At 36.2% G+C, this 19663-nt stretch overlaps 1 protein-coding gene and 1 long non-coding RNA gene across 2 annotated transcripts; one reads left to right on the forward strand and one right to left on the reverse strand.

Annotated features, from left to right (window-relative positions):
* Positions 1 to 10778: 10778 nt before the first annotated feature.
* LOC149988122 (uncharacterized) lies at positions 10779 to 11651 on the forward strand. The gene is made up of 2 exons (XR_016505416.1): positions 10779 to 11360; positions 11453 to 11651. It is a non-coding gene; the product is annotated as an uncharacterized LOC149988122 (long non-coding RNA).
* Positions 11652 to 12020: 369 nt separating this feature from the next.
* LOC112288774 (uncharacterized) lies at positions 12021 to 15161 on the reverse strand. Its single transcript, XM_024533322.3, has 2 exons — positions 13274 to 15161; positions 12021 to 13078 (listed from the first exon to the last, which is right to left on the reverse strand). Exons 1-2 carry the CDS (start codon positions 14738 to 14740, stop codon positions 12413 to 12415), a joined length of 2133 nt encoding a protein of 710 aa, XP_024389090.1. The 5' UTR covers positions 14741 to 15161; the 3' UTR covers positions 12021 to 12412.
* Positions 15162 to 19663: the final 4502 nt, after the last annotated feature.

Here is a 19663-nt window from a genome sequence, read left to right on the forward strand (position 1 = left end):
TTTGTGAGATAGGGTCGAAATCAATCCTCTGGTCATTAAAACGACCGCTGAGGGCAAGTTAGGAAGTCATTCAAAGATAGGAGGTTAGAATTTGTGAGCTAGCTTGAAGTTCTTTCTAGAGACATAAGAATTATTTTGAGAAGGTTTAAGAGGACTTAGCAATTTTTGTTCGAAGTCAGGGTTTGAATTAGTGATTTGGATTTTATATAATATAATTAGGGCTAGCAATTTTGGCTAGTTCGTGCAATTGGTCTATGATTGAAAATTTCAAACTGTTTGGATTATTAAGTGTGCTAAGTGTATACAAAATTTTGTGATAATCTAATGACATGATTTAGAGATATCTAGATTTTAGTACAAGAGGATTTTGGAAGGTGGCAGTTTGAGGTTGAGTAGGATTTCTATGATATTTGAAGATCTATCAATTGGATTAAAATGAAAATTGGCATGCTATTTAAAGACTTAAAGATCAAGCTATACGACAATTTTGAGACAAAGTTAATGATTGAAAATAAAGAAATCATTGTTGGGATTTTTGCTTCACTTTTCAAGTTGGTAGCCAAGTGACATCAGTGCAATTTTTGGAGGTTTTCTCACAATCTATAAGTTGGATTGGGCTAAAAGTTCTTGAGCATATAGAAGACTTACATTGACAATTGCATGCAAAATTCCACATCAACTGGACGGTCGGATTGGATGTTACAGCTTGTTAAAGCTCATTGATTAGGATTGGGGCTTAGAAGAAAAATCTAAAATGCTTAAATATGAAAGTAACAAGGTAATTGGGATTTATGTATATTTAAGACTACTAAGAAGAGTGTTTTAAGCACTTTTGAATTGAAATTCAGATTATATTCTTCTTGTATGGGCAAAACCTATTAGGATTTCTAGACTACTTGTGAAATACAATCTCACCTTCTACTGCTAGGTGCCCAGTGCATTCCTGAGCAAACAACATGTAATATGACATCGTTTCTTGTGATAATCATTTATATTAATATTTTGTTATTCTTAAGTTTTTTTTAATTATACCTTCATTATTATATAGAGCCTAGATAAATAATTTGTTTAATCTTTTGCTATAGAATTATCAACTTTTAAGAAGTCAAAAGCATTAAGTCATAGATGATAATTATAGTTAGCAAAAAAAGGTATTTGTTGCATAATTCTATACCATCAAGTTCTTATAATGAATATGTTCCATTGTTGTGTGCTTTTTTGACAATATAAGGTCCAAACCATTTCTTTGCAAACTTCTTCATAGTGCTATGTTGATTGTCTAAACTACTATCATAAACTAGTATCCAATCACCATCTTCAATAGCCTTAGGTCGTAGTCAATGTTTTTTATCAAATCTTTCCTTATTCTTTTCTCTTGCTTCTTTCAATTTTTCTATTGCTATTTCAATATCATTGGGTCTTCTTTCTAGTTGTTGAATCCGTAATGCTAAAAGTTCTTCTCTGTTGAGATCATTCTTCCAAGGCAATACACCCCATGTAGGTACTACATCTTCTATTGGCATTACTGGTTTTTGTCCATATATTAATTCAGAAGGCATATAACCTGTTATCGAACTATGAGTTGTACGATCTGCCCATAGTACAAATGATAGTAGTCTAGGCCATTCATGTGCTTTGACATTACATGCCTTTACTAATGCCTTAACAATAGGTAAATGCCCATGCTCATTTTTACCATTACTTTCTGGGTTATATGCTATTGTTAAAGAAAGTTTAATTCCTATTCTACTAAAGAATTCTCGTGCTTCCTTTGCATCCAATTCATCCCTATCTACCATAATTTTTCCAATACAACCATAGCGACAAATAACTTCATCTAATAGAAATTGACATATTCTTTTAGTATCCTTTGTTCTTAACGCTCGTCCTTCAATCATATTTGATAAATCTTCTCGTGCAAGTACCAAATACTTCATTTGTCCAAGTCCCATAGGCATTGCCACTAAATCCACCACCCACTTGTAATGTAAAGCCAATGGGTATGTTGGATGTAACCCATCTCGATGCCAAATATTTGAATATATTTGGCAAGTCTCACAAGATTCTACAAATTTTGCTATGTCTTTGTGCATTCCCTTCCACCAATATTTTTCACTTAACTTAATGAATGTTGTCCAAATGCCTCGATGCTCTGCCCATAAATTTTCATGAAATTCTTTAATAATCCTTTGTTGAGCTTCTAAACCACATATCACCCTTTGTGGTACTTCTTCTCTCTTTTTTCGATGCTTCCATAAATATCCATCATGTAAAAAATATCCATAGGCTTTCTTACGGATTTTCTTAAATTCTTGATCCGTCCAACCTTTTTGTCGCTTTAATGTGCTCAAATACTCCCCAAAATCTTTCCATTCATTTTCATATAAATTTCTTAAAAATGTTTCTAATGGTATATTAAAACATACACCTTTTTTCTTTGATAACGCATCAGTATAAAATTTTGTACCCACATCATCTTCTAAATCAATCAACTTTTCTTTATCAATATATCTTGCTCTTGATAACATATCTGCAACTAAATTTTCTTTCCCTACAATATGTTTAAATTCTAGATTCATAGATTTGATATATGCTATCTACCTCAATATAGCAATACCATGAGTTGAACAACTTATAATCATGCCTAACAATGATAGACAATATGTTTCTATAACTACTGATGCTCCAATCAAGTACTCTTTTTTATTTTTCATAGCTATTACTACACCCCATAATTCTCTTTTGATTTGAGTATATGCCCTTTATCTGGAATTCAATACCTTTGCTCCAAATCTTACTATATATCTGTTTCCTTGTTCATCATCTTGTCCAACCGCCCAACCTATTCCAATTGGACTTGCATTAACTGTTAATACCACTGACCTTCCACCTTCATAATTTACTTTCTTCAAAGTTGGAGATGAAAAAAGAAGTTCTTTCAATTTTTTCATAACTTTCCATTGTTCTTCTTTCCATTGAAAGTTTTGATTCTTTCTTAACAACTCATACAATGGATCTACTATATGTGCAAAATGAAATATCCATATATGATAGAAAATACATGCTCCTAAAAATCTTATCACTTCCATTGTATTTATACATTTTTTCATCTTTTTAATAATATCAATTTTTTATATATTTGGCTTACGTCCATACAAAACACACATGTGTCCTACCACCAAAATTTCTTTTACTCCAAACATTAATTTTGCCCCCTAATAAGGTTAAATGAATTTCTTTCAATCTTTTCAAAATCTTCTCTTAATCTTCAATATGATCTGTCACAAACTTCCTACATCCCTTTGAATCCAAAGTCTCATCTTTTCTTTCTTCTTTACATCTTTTAATAGATACATCATCTAAAAAAGGTATTATTATCCTTGGAATAAAATCTCTTAACACCTTATGCATTCCATTCATCATATGTGCTACAGAATTTATAGCCTTTTGTGATAATGTGCACATTCTAACTAATCTTAATGGTGTCTTCATAGTTTTCAAATCCTTACTTTGTATTGCCAATTGAAATTCATCATAACTTGAATAAAGATCACTCATTGAGTAGATAGCTCTTCCAGCAAATGCTTATGCAAATTCATCCACAATTAGACTTGAATCCATATTTCTAATAGTCCCTTTATTTACGGGTTGCATATCTTGTATAAATCTCATCGTTCCATTTTTCTTTGATACTATAAACCATTGATTAGAATAAGGTGCCATAGATGGTTCCAAAATTCCTATTTTAATCTTTTCATTGAGTAAATCTACTAACTTAGATAAATGTGCTTTTGGTACTGGAATTGGTCGCAAATTCCATGGTTCATGAGGAATAGTAAAAATAACCATGGGTGCTATAATACTTGGATCAACACACCCAATTTCATGTGCCTCAAATGTAAAAGCCTTTCCTTGACGTGAAAGTATATCTCTAAAATATTTTTCTTCACATTTTGTCAAAAATCCATCACATCCAACATTTAATCCATCTAATGTAATATCCATATATTTATGCCTTATCTTCCTTGGATCTCTTAAATTTGGTTGTGTCGATGCTCCACTTATCTTTTCTTCACAATCAGATGGTAGTAGCAAAGCCACTGGTTTGACCTTTGTTACTACTGATTTATGCTTAGTTTCAACACATACCTCTTTGCGACTTAAATTTTCTATGAATCCTTAAATTTTATCATAAAATTCTTTAGAACACACATTAATAACTCTATTCTCTACTTGTAACCCACATTGTAATAGATAATTTAATTCCCTCATAGTATCTGCAAAATCTACTTCTTCATATGCTCTTAAAATAAATTCCTTTTTCAACCAATTCTCCATTTTCTTTCAAGTTTTGCTCAATATTTTTAATATAACATTTGTCCCTCGTTTTCATCTTTTCAATAGTCTTAAAATTCAATAAACAATCTTGTATCATCCCAATAAGTTTGGTAGATAATATTTCTTCTTTTAAATTAAGCGAGAGCTTTTTTTTCTCTAATCCATTGCAACCCCTCCTTATAATGGTGTGCGGTAAAAACCCTCAAGGTCTTCAAATTTCTCATTTGATAATGGCTTCTCTCTCAACTTATCACGATTTCTCTCATGATTAGCACAAACAATTAAAAATTGAACTGCTTTCATCTCATCTTTGCTTCTTATTCTTGCATAGGCTGAACCGTCATCCATTACTTTTGTTTCCATTCGTGTGGAAATAATATATGGTTATCCCAATATAATAGGATATGTAGACATGTCTTGCATAAAGAAATTTTGTTCATGAATAACATCTCCTATTGTCACCTTGATATTTGAACATGCTCTATACAAATCTTCCTTTGAATTATTTGCAGCTCTTATCATCCACCCATGTTTAGTATCAATAGGCCATTTCTCCTTGTTATACAATTCTTTTGACATAAAATTTATTTCAGAACCATGTTCAATCAATGCTACAATTGGTTCTTCTAAATTTCCCAATTTTATTAAAGTCTCTATCATAGCCTTTGCCTAATGACTTTTAGAATAATGGCTAGAAGCTTGAATGACATCTTCTTTTTATGCAAATCTTACTCATAAGACATTCCTAAAATTTTGTATTTCTTCTTTTTTATCTTCATTTCTTTCCATTGCTCTTGTTTCTTGTGCATTTGATGTCATAGAGTCTCCTATAGATTGTCGTTTTCTCTTTATTTTATCAATAATAACTTCATGAAACTCATGCTTTACAATTCCTAGAATTTTGTCAATTGTGAATTCAATCTTTCCACTTAAAATCCGCTCCTCCAATACCTTCTTCAAATCTGTAGCAGCTTCAATATCTGATTGTAATTTATAAGCAGGAGCCTTTGCTTTTTCTTTTTCAAGTTTCCTTCCCTTTGTAGAAATGTTCTCTATTGTCTCTTCATGAATAAAATTCTTTTGTTGTAGTGCTTTTTCTCTTCTTGTAGTTCTTTTTGAGGGCCCTTCATTATTTTCATCTCTCCTTCGTTTATCTTCTATTAATGTTTCATGCTGATTCCTTATAATATGAGTATGTACAGATAATCTATCTATTGGATCATCCCATCTAGTAATTTGTCAAATATTATTACCAACACGTTTTAAATCATCTCTAATAAAATTTCTATTTTTAGTATAACTCATTGCACTTGTCGACAAAGAACTAGATTCTCCTAGAAACTCAAGATTTATACTTAAACATCTACTAGGATCTACTTCCACCCAATATGTTGATGCTTCATTGCTTGAGATTGTATGAACTTTAAAAGTATCTCCAACAAACAACTTCATTCCTCCTTTACCAAAATTTGTTTTCAATTTTTTTGTACTTTCTTTTGAGTGTATCATACCATCTTTAAAAAAAAATAACTCTTTTACGTAATGCCTCTATAAAATCTTTATATTCCCTCCTTAAGTGATCTATAATATCACACCACATGCACCTATGTACTACACCCTTCATTGGCCCTAGTCTTTGTTTTGTTGATATTCTTGATAATTGACCCTTCTCTTCAAGTTTTGCAAATTTTATTTACAAATCTCTCATGCCACATATGATTTCATCAATGCCCATTTCTTCTTTCTTTGATGTAGCCATTGAAGGTTGAATCAAAGATGTCAGATGGGTACTGGACACTTTTATCTTAGATGCTTGTAATGGTCTTTAATCACCCCCTTCCCTCTCTATCTTTTCTCCTTTCTCTTTTTATCAACAACCCTACAGCCTCCTCTACTATTTTCCAATTTTTTGTCAATCCTTCATCTTCTTCTTTATCCTCAAGCATGATTTCCAACTTCTCTTACAACTTTCCATCAGTTGCTTGAAGAAAGAGCTCTACCTTACTTGGATTCAATAATTATCTTTCTTTCTTTGATAAAGAAGAATATTACTTTTTAAACACCCTTAATAATTTTGTTGTTAGAAGATCCTTCTCGGGCCTTTTAATCCATTCAAAAAAAGACTTTTTTATAACCCTATCACTATCTTCCAAGAAAAACTCATCCTTCAATGCTTGAGAAAATTTCTCCCATGAACCTCCAAAATCTTCTATAAGAGTCTTTATTTGATTTCTTATCTCTCATGCAGAGGCTAATTCAAATAATTGAACCATCTCTCTTTCTGAAATACGCTTCAATTTCATTTCCTTTACATAACATCTTAAATATTTCGTAATATCTTTTCCTTCAAATTGATCGATCTTGTCCACAATCGCTTGTAATGCTTTGTTAGTGATACTCTCTTTGCGATCTTTAACTTGTTGCTGTTGTTGTTATATGAATAAGGCCAAAGCTTCAAACATGCTTACACAGTTAGGATCAAAATGCATACCTTGTCTTTTAATCGAAGCTCCTCTTCCAACTCCACTTGAAGCACCATCAAAAATTCTTCCTTCCATTTTCCTTGAATTCCTTCTCCAAAATTCAAATAATTCAAAAAAATATACCAAATTCCTTTCACCTCAAGCATTTCACGTCGGGTTCACCAAATATGTCGTAATACGTGAAGTCTTGCTTGAGAATGCTCTGAGCACCTAGCTGTGGAAGGAAGAATAGAAATTACAATAATAAAATCCTAATTCTAATATAATATTAGCAATGCTCTAATTAGACCATAATAATGGTAATCAAGCTTAATCAAATTCAAAGAAACCTCGGAGAAATTTCAAACAAACAATAAGAATTCTTGAAGAAATATTAGAAGGATCACAAATATCACTCAAATACATCTCAATACAATCTTAATTTAATTCTAATTAAAATCCTATTGAACTTCATTCAAACCTTAGGCCAAAACTAATTGAATCTTAAATCCTAATAAAATCCTAAATCCTAAATCAAACCCTAAACCCTAAATCAAATCCTAATCAAATCCTAATCCAAATCCTAAATCCTAAAAAAAACCCTAATCCAAACCCTTAACTCTAAATAAAATCCTAATCCAAATCCTATACTCTAAACCAAATCCTAACCAAATCCTAAATCCTTAACCAAACCCTAACCAAATCCTAAACCAAACTCTAATCCAAAACCTAAATCCTAAATCAAATCCTAACCAAACCCTAAATCCTAAATTTAATCCTAATCCAAACCCTAAACCCCAAACCAAATCCTAATAATTCCTACAATAGATTTAAACCTCAATAACTAATAAATAAACCGTTGATCTTAACTCAAATTTTGCATACTTCTCAAATAAGTTAAAAACAAGCACAAAAAAATTGATAAGGATCGGAGTTACCAAATTGACGATAACCTCAAAAATATGCTTGGGTATTGGTTGGCCTCCTTCTCCAATCTTGATGCCAATCTTCTAGAGCCAATATCTCTCCTTTGCACCATTCGATTGATCTCAAAATTCTCATACATATAGAAAAACAAGTCTAATATCCTCTCACATAAGTTTCACTTCAATCCAACTAGTAGATTGTAAGAAATCTTAAAAATCCCTACTAGACCTAAAATTCTATTTTCTGAGACCTTGACCCACTTAAACCTCAATATCCCTCAATTCAACCGTTAGATCAAGCTCAAAATCACGACACATATTAAACACAATTATGACCATAAATCCACAAAATTTCCCTTGTAGCTCTATTACGAAACTCTTGAAATCACTCAAAACATAAATCCTATTTTATTTCATAAAATCCAAGTCATCCGAAACAAATCTTGACTTTGCAAAGCTCTTACAAAGTCATATCAACTCCAAATCATCCAAAATCAATGCTTATAGAAAGCCTATTTAGTCTGCTATCAAACTTCTTTCTTCAATCTCCAAAAGAACCCCGGAGTCGTCGTCGAGACTTGGTCATGTGCCCTAGGGTCTGATTTCAATCTTGGTTCATAACCGGCCCTCTCCGAGAATCAATATCTAGTTTTTCTAAGTAATTTTTTTCTAGAATTTACTCTTAACTTGCTTCTAAAGATGCCTTTGTCATTTATTTTTCCAATCTACTTTGATTTGCCTTACTTATGGTACTACAAAGTAAGTAGAAGTCACCTTTCTAAGAGGTAGCATTGGTACCTTTTAATTTTTCTACCCCTTTGACTATTAACTATATTTCTAAGATAATTTGTTTTAATACTTTGAATTAAGATCTCCTAAATTATAATAATCTCCACACTCTTTCACCTATTAATCATGTTACATCATGACAATGTCGAGCTATCTCTATTTCTTGGTCTTGAATCCTTGACTTGTATACAGTTCCTAACATATAGTAAGATAAAATACGTATTCATCCAATTCTTACGCCATTTAAGTTCATTATATAGCTTTGTATTGCTTCAAGGATATAAAAATTTGCCTTAGAAAATAACATTCTTTTTAGATCTTCAATACAATTGCCATAAAGTATATATTTTTGAATGAAAATGATATTACCTTCATGTTGAAGACTTTGGATTTACATCATTCAACCTTCTTGAATTCTAAGATATAAGGTTTAAATTAATGAAAAGTATTTAAATATATAAAAATCTATATGAAAGTTATTTTATTATTATTATTATTATTATTATTTGTAATATATTTTTAAAATCTCTCTTATCTCAATGTCTTCATCTAAAATCACATGAGATTAATATAAAGAAATTACTATTTTTATTTTTATTTTTTCTAAAATTAAGTCTTTTTTTTTTTAAATTGACCATGGAAGAAAATTCAGACCATTTTAAAAAAATGGACTTAGATGTATTTACCTATTTGGTATTTATTTTCAATTTATTTTCTCTACTTTTGTCATCATTAAATTCTAAGACTTGGCTCTCTATGCTAATTTATTTACTTGATGTGTCTTGCATGAGTCTCACACTTTATTAATTTAAGTCTTGATGTCTTTATCAATTTCTCTTACTAAAAGACATGGAGGTCTCACTTATGTGGATATTAGATACTTCTTATAAAGTCCTATTTTAAAACGTTTTCTACAATATTCTTTTGTTTAAAGTAATCTTCTTTCTTCTATTGATATTTTTCTTTTAATTACACATTTTTTGCTCTTAATGGATATTTCTTGTAGCTGCAACCTATAATGTAACTTTCAAGAATTTTTCTAATCGACTTCTCAATCTAATCCACTTAGATATTTTGATTGATTATAGTCTCTTTCTAGTGTTTATGTTCTAAATTATTTGAGAGTAATAATTTAGACCTCAAGTTTGAAAAATACATAAGTCTAGAACAATGCAAATATAGAGACATTAAAAGAATATTCTTAATTATATCCTTTGAATTTTCTTTCTAAAAGAAATAATAATTTTTAATATTCTTTTTTCTATTGTAATTCTTCCTTAAGTATCTCTAGATAGTTGAGTTATCCATTGGTCAACAACATGTTTTCAAAGATTTTCTATCAATAAACATGCGATCACTATGTATATAAATCAATATTTTATCTTTGCATAAATCACATGTCTATCTAAATCTGCTATTCTTGGAGCAATTATAATTTTAAAAAATTAAAAATAAAATTAAAAAAAAATGCATTATTACATATACTATCAAGAGAGAGTTCCTCACCAAAAAATGATTCTTTTAGTATGAGGCATGTCATTTTAACCATATGCTCCTAAGGTTCTAGGTTTCTAGGTTTTTATGTTTCTCAAGTCTCCTTACCTTACATTTTCGCCACTCTTGTCATGGGTTCTTCTCCTTGATTGAAGGTATACCCTTGAGTCCGCATGGGATGCCATTGCTACTTAGAGCTTGAAACCCTAACAACGACAACAAACAAACAAACAAACGGTTGTTGATTACTAAGCAAGTTAGAGCTGTCCTAACCAAAGCCGCGCACGGGGAAGGATTACTTCGATGGATCCTGCTAAGATCCGTATTTTGGGGATATTTTTCTTCCCGACCTGTCCCTCCTTGTCTTTACATCTTGCCTTCTTTGACTGAAATAAATCCCTCGTGTGCAGAGCATTTATGTTCTACTCCTCCCTCACCTCAACATTCATCACCACCTGCGACAGATGTAGCATCACTTTTCAGAAATACCTCAACACACCGACCGTAACTTGGAGAAAGCAGCCGTCGCAGAATAAGCATGTCCCAACATAACACACCAAACTATTCTAACCCAACAATCCCTGCTTTGTTCACGAAATCACGCAGCAACCCACGACTCAGACTGCTCCCACAATCCTCCGTTTCATTGCAACACACTTGATTGACCGAACACCTTTCCAGTAACGAGGACTTACACCCACCGGTACCACAGCAACCACTTCACTCGTGCACAACGACATCACTTTCCCAATCACCACCATCAGCTTGTCCCGATGCTCCCCGATAGTAGAAATATGAATATATCGATAATTACCTGATACGTGAAAACCACTTCAAAAATGTACTAGTAACGTATACAAAAATTTCCTGGCACGAGGGTGCACATTCAGTCCACACCATCTCCCTGGGATGCTGGCATTTCAGTACCTCCTAGCACCACTTGGCGCACGTTTTCACCCCTCCGCAAACTCCATCTAACACAGACATTATTTTATTGAGTTTCAAGCAGAATGATATTCGATGTACAAGTTAAGAACAGCACATGATCGGCGCATGTTACATTTGCCAAAGAGCCCAGATCCCCGCCGCAGCTTCACCGCCCTTGCGTTCCGACCAAGCGACTGACCGCAGCACCTCGTCAACACGATTAAGTCTTAGATTCACGGTTGTTTTTTACATCCATTTCGTGTGCGATGTTGGAATTCGGTGATGATGACGGTTGGTGGGTGTGCCGTGATTTTCGATTTTGCTAGTGTTGCCAGGAGGACTGGACCACGGAGCTCAGATGTTGAGGGGTTCTTCGGGGACCGGCAATTTTTTGTTCAGAGATGGGGTTTCCCGATCGCATCGAGTAAGAACCCTAATTTCTCTGGGAAAATTTGTCAAAGCTTGAGGACCAGACATAATTTTTCACTACTGCTGACATGGAGATGAACCTTGCAGGTGTAAATGTAACTTCGAAGGTTGCTTCTCGACGCGGCGGTTCGAAGACGATATGGACAGTATCAGAGAAAGTGTGCCGCTACAGTAGGGATTGCACACTTAAAACGGAGTCAACTGTTCTGCAGTAAAACAAGGATAAGCAGCAAGTGGGAAACGATGTAATCACGTTTTAACAATAGAAACTAGGGTATTTATGCATCGCAAGTCTGTGCTGATCGCACCAATCGCTTTCATGAACAGTGCTGCTGATTACATTAAACTGATGACGTGGGATGAGGGAGGGATGGGTCAAAAGGAAGATGTTGTAATGTGCGAATTCACCAAATGGTGACTAGGAGGAATCAAGTGTCGATGTGCACAGGATGAAGAGCATTCGATTTGGTTGGTGTGACAGATTTGTTGTTTGGGGGCTCGGTTCGCCTGAGCTAGTATTCTGGTCGGATAATGGAAGATGGGATCAAAGGGTGATCGGCAATGGGGTAGGAGTCAGTGTTAGGATCTGAAGATTCAGGTTACAAGCGTTGTGTGCAGTATTATGTCTTACATTGTGATTGCCAGCGCACAGTAATTGCAGAACAGGAAAACTTCCGTTTATTTAAGGATCAGTGAACACCGTCTTCAGGTGCTCATCTGGGCCGTTTGAATATACATCTTACAATGGCCATAATGTCGAGCATTGCATGAGCAGCTTGGTTGGAGGGACAAAAGTTGACTCAGGTTGTCACCAGTCATCTAATTTGAATGGTGTAAATGAAGCTTCCAATCACGGTCCCCATGGGCGAAAAAGAAGCTGACAGGCTAAAACAGGCGCTGAATCATGGGCAAAGTAATCAACCTCTTTACCAACTTTGACCTCTTGGATATAAAATAATGGAACGGAACAAGTCCGGAAGAATGTATTCACAACAGGGACTTCTACCTTCGATCTAGAGAAAACCCTCATCATATTTCCCTCCTGTATCACACATCGAAACCCCAAACAAACAAACCACCCGCTGTTTCATCGTCCAACCTCACAACCTCGGACGGCACAGACGTAGCGCAGTGGTCACCCTGGTGGCTCCATCGAATCCCTACCCGGCATGTGAAAGCTGCAATTCCTTCTGGCAATTGAGTACCATCACACACGAGCAACACATCGCCTCCAAGTCGGTGAGACGCCGGCGAGTCTACATGATCCACAGCCCCACCCACTGTAGATGCCAGCCACGAGCACTTGGGTTGTCCCACCATAATCTTGTAGGCAGTGTTTATCCACTTCACACGAAACCTGAGATCTGTGATGACCGATGGCATGTCAACTGTGCTCAGGGTTTCCAGGACAGACTCAAAATCCTCGGACAAGGGAGCAGCATGTGGGTCCAGCGATTCTATGCTTTCCACGGTGATGGTGGATCCCAAGGCGCTCACCGGTAGGGGCGCAATCACCTTCGCTTGCGGAGAGGTTACCTTGAATTGTCCTTCTAAAAGATTGGATGGTTTGTGAGTCCCTCCTTCGTGCATAATGAATTTCTTCAGGAATCCCCACAGCACCGCCTTACACCTAGATGCAGGAAACGGCGGCTGGTATGACAGGGTTGCAAGCTGCGTGCGAATACCTAGAGGATCGATGTGTGGTCCAATTGCCTAGCGTACCAAATGGAAGGATTAGAGCAGGTCCGGAGTGAAGACCATGACAAGGAAAGCCCAGTCACTAAAAATCTACGTTCTGTTGCCAGCAATTGCGATTAAAGTTCTAAGTTGAATGGAGCACATAGACGCATAAACTTACACGATCACAAGGTGTTTACCAACCGACAACAGACAGATAGAAATACACACCTGCATTCGACTGCTCATCCTTTCGTTAGACAATCTTTTGAACGCTGAATTGACCCACAACACTCCATCCTGCTCATCAGTTAGCATCACCGCCTCGGACGATCCACCGTGCCGCTGCTCCAAGTAGTGCGCATCCACAACTTGCTCTCCTGCGTCGTCTTGGGATGCTTCTGCTGGTGGGTCTGAGAAAGACCGGAAGCTTTGAGGAGCTGCTGCGCTCCCGCTAAGAGGAGCCTCTTCGTCAAACCACCTCCCTTTGCTCGACATGGTCAAGCTCGTGTTTAAATCACCACTACTTGAGTTTGCTTCCTTCGCAGAAGACCATCGAATATCAGAGCGCAGAAGAGAGGAGGTTGTGTTCGAGGGCGTGGAGCGAGTGTTGACGAAGCAAGGAGTAGTGGGAAGAAGAGATAAGGTTACAATGTTCTCTTTCCTACTGTCCCCTGCATTCTCAGCTGAACAGGCCTCGCTGTCTGCAACGTGGCTTGAGGCCAGTGTAGGGCATCCAAAGAATGAGTTCATTCGCGAAGCCGCGTTTGAGCGCTCCGCAGAGAACAGAGACGGGGTGTTAGCCGTCGTTGTTCGCTCAAACAAGCGGGTGCGAGTTTCGCTGCCCGCACCAAACCCGGTAGGAACTGAGGCACCGTCGAAAAAGCTAGACTCTCTTCTCAAACCTGGGTTGGACTGTTCCCCAGAAAACAAAGACGGTGTGGTATTTGTCTCGGCCCGCTCAACGATTCCTATATCCTTCTCAAGCCCTTCAGCGTTCGAGATACCAATGTTGAGACGCAAATCATCCCCGTTACCTCGCAAAGCGTTGTTGAAGTTGCTTGCAATCCCTTGCTCATACTGAAGTTCCCCAAGTGAAGATTTCGCAGACAAAGACAACGAAACAGAAACTCCACTTCGGGTGCGATCAAAGCTTTGCTGGAACCGCTGGAATCCGCCATTGCCAAACTTACGCGCTACGGCCCCAGGAAAAATGGGAGTGAGACTGTGGCTCGGAGGTTGAAATTCAACATTATATCCTTCTGAAATGCTACTCCTCCCTGTCATCGCCCCCAAATTCTTCCATCCGCGCCCCTTCTTCCCAGAACCAGTGGATTTCGCGTCCGGGGGCCGCTTCCGAGAACGCTTCCGGTATTCCGTCCCAGTGGAGGATTTCGTCGTGCTGTTATCTGCCGACAAAGACGATATCGAATGCGTATCTGTTTGATCGGCGGCACCCTCGCTCTTCGCCACCGGCTTCGGTGCGATGGGCCGGTACCTGGACATTATGTGCTCAGTCTTGGTGGACGCTGCGTGCAAGGGGTGCATTACCAGCACACAACCTCCATACTCCGCTGGGACCCTGTTGGGGTACGTCCCATTCTGCGACCCGTCCCTCATCATGCGATGATCTTCAAAACCAGGCGTGACTCGCAAACTCGTCGGCTGGCCACTGCAACTCCTAACCACGGAGCACATAATCTCTTCCAAACTACCCGCAACTCAATCTCCAATACGAACCCACCCAGATTGTTACCCAACCGCCGCACAACCAACCTGTCAACACCCACGAAGAAGGACCAGAACAACACGATGACGACTCAGAAACTAACCTCACCTTTCCTCCAAACCTAGACAAATTCCCGTGAGAGTTCCCGTGAGAGTTCGGCTGCTCCACAGAAGGAGTGCCACAAGCAACAAAGACTCACGGGACAGTGAGGGGAAGAACCCAGCTCTGCCCGCATGGCAAACAGCGATTTCGTATGATATGGGCAGTCAAGGAAACACGAAGATGAGCCGAGAAGAAGAAAGAGGAAGAAGACGAAGAATCTCAAGGTGGGGTAAGCCAAGCCATGCTTTCCCATACCATAGCCCCTTCCAAGGCCAGGGAATGAACGCAAGCCCCCAGTGTTGCTAGCGTCTCGGGGCGCGCCACGGGGGGGAGTTTCTTTGGCGGATCTGTGCCAGGTCAGCGCTGAGTTGGTGGGAGAGCGGGGGGAGCGCAGGGGGCTTGTGTTGTTTGGGCCTCTCTCTGCCTCCCTGGCAAAGCCTGGGCTCCTCTGCTATGCATGCAAATCTATTGTTCGTTCCTCGAGCTTTGTTCCCCCACCCCCCGCGCTTCCATCCACTACTCCCCCTGCTGGTGACCGCGTTCCCCTCCAACCCTCACTCACGCCTTTGGGGCTGCTGCCACGGACACCGATCTGCTTCCGCTGGGGCCCTTCCGTGACCACGCGGCTGTAGACCGCCATCCCGTCTTGAGGTGTGAACGCGATTCTATCAAATATAATAATTAATTTACTTTAGGGACAGGATGAAAAAAATACTATAGATTTGGTTAGGTTTGAGTTAGTGGACAACCCAGGTTAAATGCATTTCTTACATACAACAGCTCAGGGGAGACAAGTACATGGGATAAACAAGAAGAGACAAAAACCCTCTTTGATTTGCTACATACCTTATTATTATGATCAAAAGTGAAACAAAAATTTACAAATTTATAGGGCCTTAGCAATACATATGATTAATTGTACTTGAGATCATTTGATGTTGTTGCAAAATTTGTACCTACTTCCAAAACTGAATAGGTTGAATGTATCTTATATAAATGAGATATGGTACTTAATGGATTTCCATATTTGCCTTCAATTTTAAGTCATGGACATTATAACAAGGTATAGATAAGATATTTGTATTCTTGATACATAGGAATAAATAATTGGAACCATGTTTGAGGAGTTATGGAAGTATTTAGAATTGGAACTAAATTAATAGACTAGACAGGATCCATCGTGGAACATTCTAAAAAGAGCTTAGAGTAGTTATCTAGATGGGATCTACCATAGAACCTTCTAAAAGGAATTTAGGACGGTTATCTAAGTAGAGCCCATAATCTAGGAACATTTTAGAAAGTCAAGGGTGGTAGAATAAAGTATAAATATGACTAGCCATAGTCTTCTAAGTGTTTGGTCAAGTATAGCTTTAGATCTTCTTTCTTAATAAAGTTTGGTTTTGTATCTTCTTGTTTAGTTCCGTTTTGTTCTATTTTTGTTTGCTAAATTTTATCTTTTGTGTTCCATTTTGTTTAGTTCTGTTTAGTTTTGTTTTGATCCATTTTGTCCTACTTGGTAATGAGGTTTTATGTTGTTGTAGATTAAACATGTCTTAGACTCTCAAGATAGACTAGTCTTATTTTATTAGTATTATAGCAACTGTTAGACTATTCTTTGGTAATGTATTGATAGCCATCATGTAGTTTGAGATCAATTATTATGGTTACACTAGATATTCTATTGAGGCTACTACGAGCTATTCTTAAAAATTCAACTAAAAGACGAGAAGGCATTATAACAGTGAAGTCCAATAAGGAAATTATGATTTGGGAGATATGATAGAACAATCCAAAATAGAGGCTCAAATACATCACCTCTTAGGCCAAATAGCTACTTTGTAAGGCAAATAGAAGCCTCTAAGATAAGAGAGCCAACATCTCCTACGTTGAAATTGACTAAACTTATAACCTACTTTCGAACTTCAAGACAAGAAGATGTATATCAATTACTTTTTAACATGCGACAATACCTCCAACTATCTAGAGCAAATACCACTGAAGGAATTATGTATGCAACCAACTATTTGAGAGATGCAGCATCGATTTGGTAGCAACATCCAATTCAAAGCTATGAAGGTCAAGGTGGATTTTGTGATTGAAAGGAGTTTAAGATCGAATTTAGGAATCAATTTTGATCCATCAATAAGGAAAAGATAGCACATTGTTGTATTGTGATACAATTATATGATGAAAATATCACTAAAAATGATTTTTTAATTAATACTCTATTATATTAATTCAACAAGAATTCAAAATATTTTAATAAGGCTTTTATGAAAGCCTCTTAGTCTATTTTCTTGTCTTAATAGTAAGTAGATAAAAGTTAGTTAGTATTTTTATCTTCTAGGATATAGAAACTCTTTTACTGCCTTAGAAATGCCATAAATTGATAAAATCTCAATAGAAGAGGTAAATAGTTGGTATGGTTGATACTAGGGTCAAGTTGAGGATAGGATTGGACTAAAAAATCCTTAGGATAGGTTAAAAAATACCCACGGGTCAACCATTTGTGAGATAGAGTTGAAATCAGACCTTTGGTCATTAAAACCACCGCCTAAGGTAAATTAGGGATTCATTGGAAGATCAAAGGTAAGGATTTGAGAGCTAGCTTAAAGCTCTTCCTAGAAGCATAAGGATTGTTTTTGTATGGCTGACAATTATTGTTAGCCCTCAAGTCCTCAATTGTCAATATAATTAGGGCTAGCAATTTTGGCTTGTTCATAAAATTACTATAGCATCTATGATTCAAAATTTGATGTTTGTTGGATTATTAGGTGTATTAAGTGTATACAAAATTTTTTAATAATCTAATGGTGTGGTTTAGAGATATCTGATTTTTAGCACAAGAGGATTTTGAAACTTGGCACTTTGATGTTGGATAGGATTTTTGTGATATCTGGAGATTTACTAGTTGGATCAAGATGAAATTTGGCATGGACTTGAAGGACTTGAAGGACTTAAAGATCAAGTTGTACACCAATTTTGAGTTAAGGTTAACAGTTAAAGAAGAAAAAATCACTATTGAAATTTTTGCTTCACTTTTTAAGTTGGGAGCCAAGTGACATCAATGCAATTTTTGGAGGTTTTCTCAAAATCTATAAGTTGGATTGGACTGAAAATTCTTAAGCATATAGAAGACTTACATTGACAATTGCATTTAAAATTTTACATCAAGTGGATGGTTACATTAGATGTTACAACTTGTTAAAGCTCACTAATTAGGATTGGGGCTTACAAGAAAAATCTATATTGCTTAAATATGAAAGTAACAAGGTAATTGGGATTTATGTATGAATAAGGGAACTAAGAAGAGTATTTTTTAGCATTTTTTAATTGAAATTCGGATTATATTCTTCTCATGAAGATGAAACCTATTAGGATTTCTTAGATACTTCTAAAACACAATTTCACCTTCCACAGCGAGGTATCCAATGCATTCCTAAAGAAGACAATACATAATATGACAACACAATCAATAAGCAAATCTTACACAATTTAAGTCAGTACAAGTTTATGTCTTTCAATTCAAGTCCTTATGTCTCTAAATTGCAATATTTCAGAGGCGGGGATGATGGATTGATTTCTATGAGGTTTGAAACTTAGGATTCAACAAGAGATAGAATTAAAGGATCAACAAATGTTTGAAGAAGCAATTAAGATTGTAGAGATGGTTGATGCTAAAGATTACTAAAATTATAGAGTACGATCTATAGCATGAAGTCATATACCGCTATCTAATATTATGGCATAAGAACCAATGCCAATGGAGATTGATACACTACAAAGATCATTGATATTATAGAGATGACAAACATTGATACAAAAGGGATTGTGTTTCTATTGTCAGGAGCTAGGCCATCAGATTGGAGGTTATCAAAAATGTGAAAATTTAATCACCAATAAAATAAGGCAGGTTCAAAGTCTTAAGATTCAACAAGTCAATAATGAGACAAAGCAAGGAAATAAGGCTCCCTAATAAAGGCATTGATGGCCAATACTAGGGATAACAATTGTCTCTTAGAGACAAATGGCATGGCCTTGGACAACTATAAGAAGAGTTAATTAGTGCATCTAATGAGACTACAAAGAGGAGAACTATGTCAAATACTTGTAAATTGAGGCTCTACGAAAAATTGCATCTCGACCAAAATTACTAACAAATTTAAGATTAAAACTAAGGTAATTAGAAGAAGGAGTATATACCTTGTAGATAACAAAGTGAACGTATTGAGTGAGACATGTCAAGAAGAAACCTTAAGGTTGACTAACACTTATGTCTTAAGAGAGAGATTCAAGGTAATAAAGCTAAGATATGATATTATCCTTAGTATGCTATAGCTAGATGTAAAAAATAAATTAATTAATTAGATAGTAAAGACAATCTCCTTCAAAGATGGTAGATGCAAGGTGACTTTATGTACTTCCACATCATGTAAAGAAAAAAAATAATATGCAACTAAAGACTTACAAATAGGAATGATATTTATAAAGAAGAAAATATAACATAAGACATTTGGTATATATGGTGGTTTTAAATCTTGCATCAATGGTAAGAAAGATAGTCAAAGAAATAGAATAAGTAGAGCAACTTATACAAAAATATTGAGATATCTTCTCAACCAACTTATCTAATGGCATACTTCTTGATGGAAGTGCCTCCTTTCAAATAAAACTATTACTTAGATCCAAACCAATAAGTCAATCAATTTATTGCCTAGCACCAAATGAACTTGAAGAGCTACAAAAAATATAGAAAAAATTCTAAGAGAAGGGTCTCATTTGAGAAAGCA

Source organism: Physcomitrium patens, chromosome 11, assembly GCF_059467195.1.
Source record: "Physcomitrium patens ecotype Gransden chromosome 11, ASM5946719v1, whole genome shotgun sequence".
Classification (NCBI taxonomy): Eukaryota; Viridiplantae; Streptophyta; class Bryopsida; order Funariales; family Funariaceae; genus Physcomitrium; species Physcomitrium patens.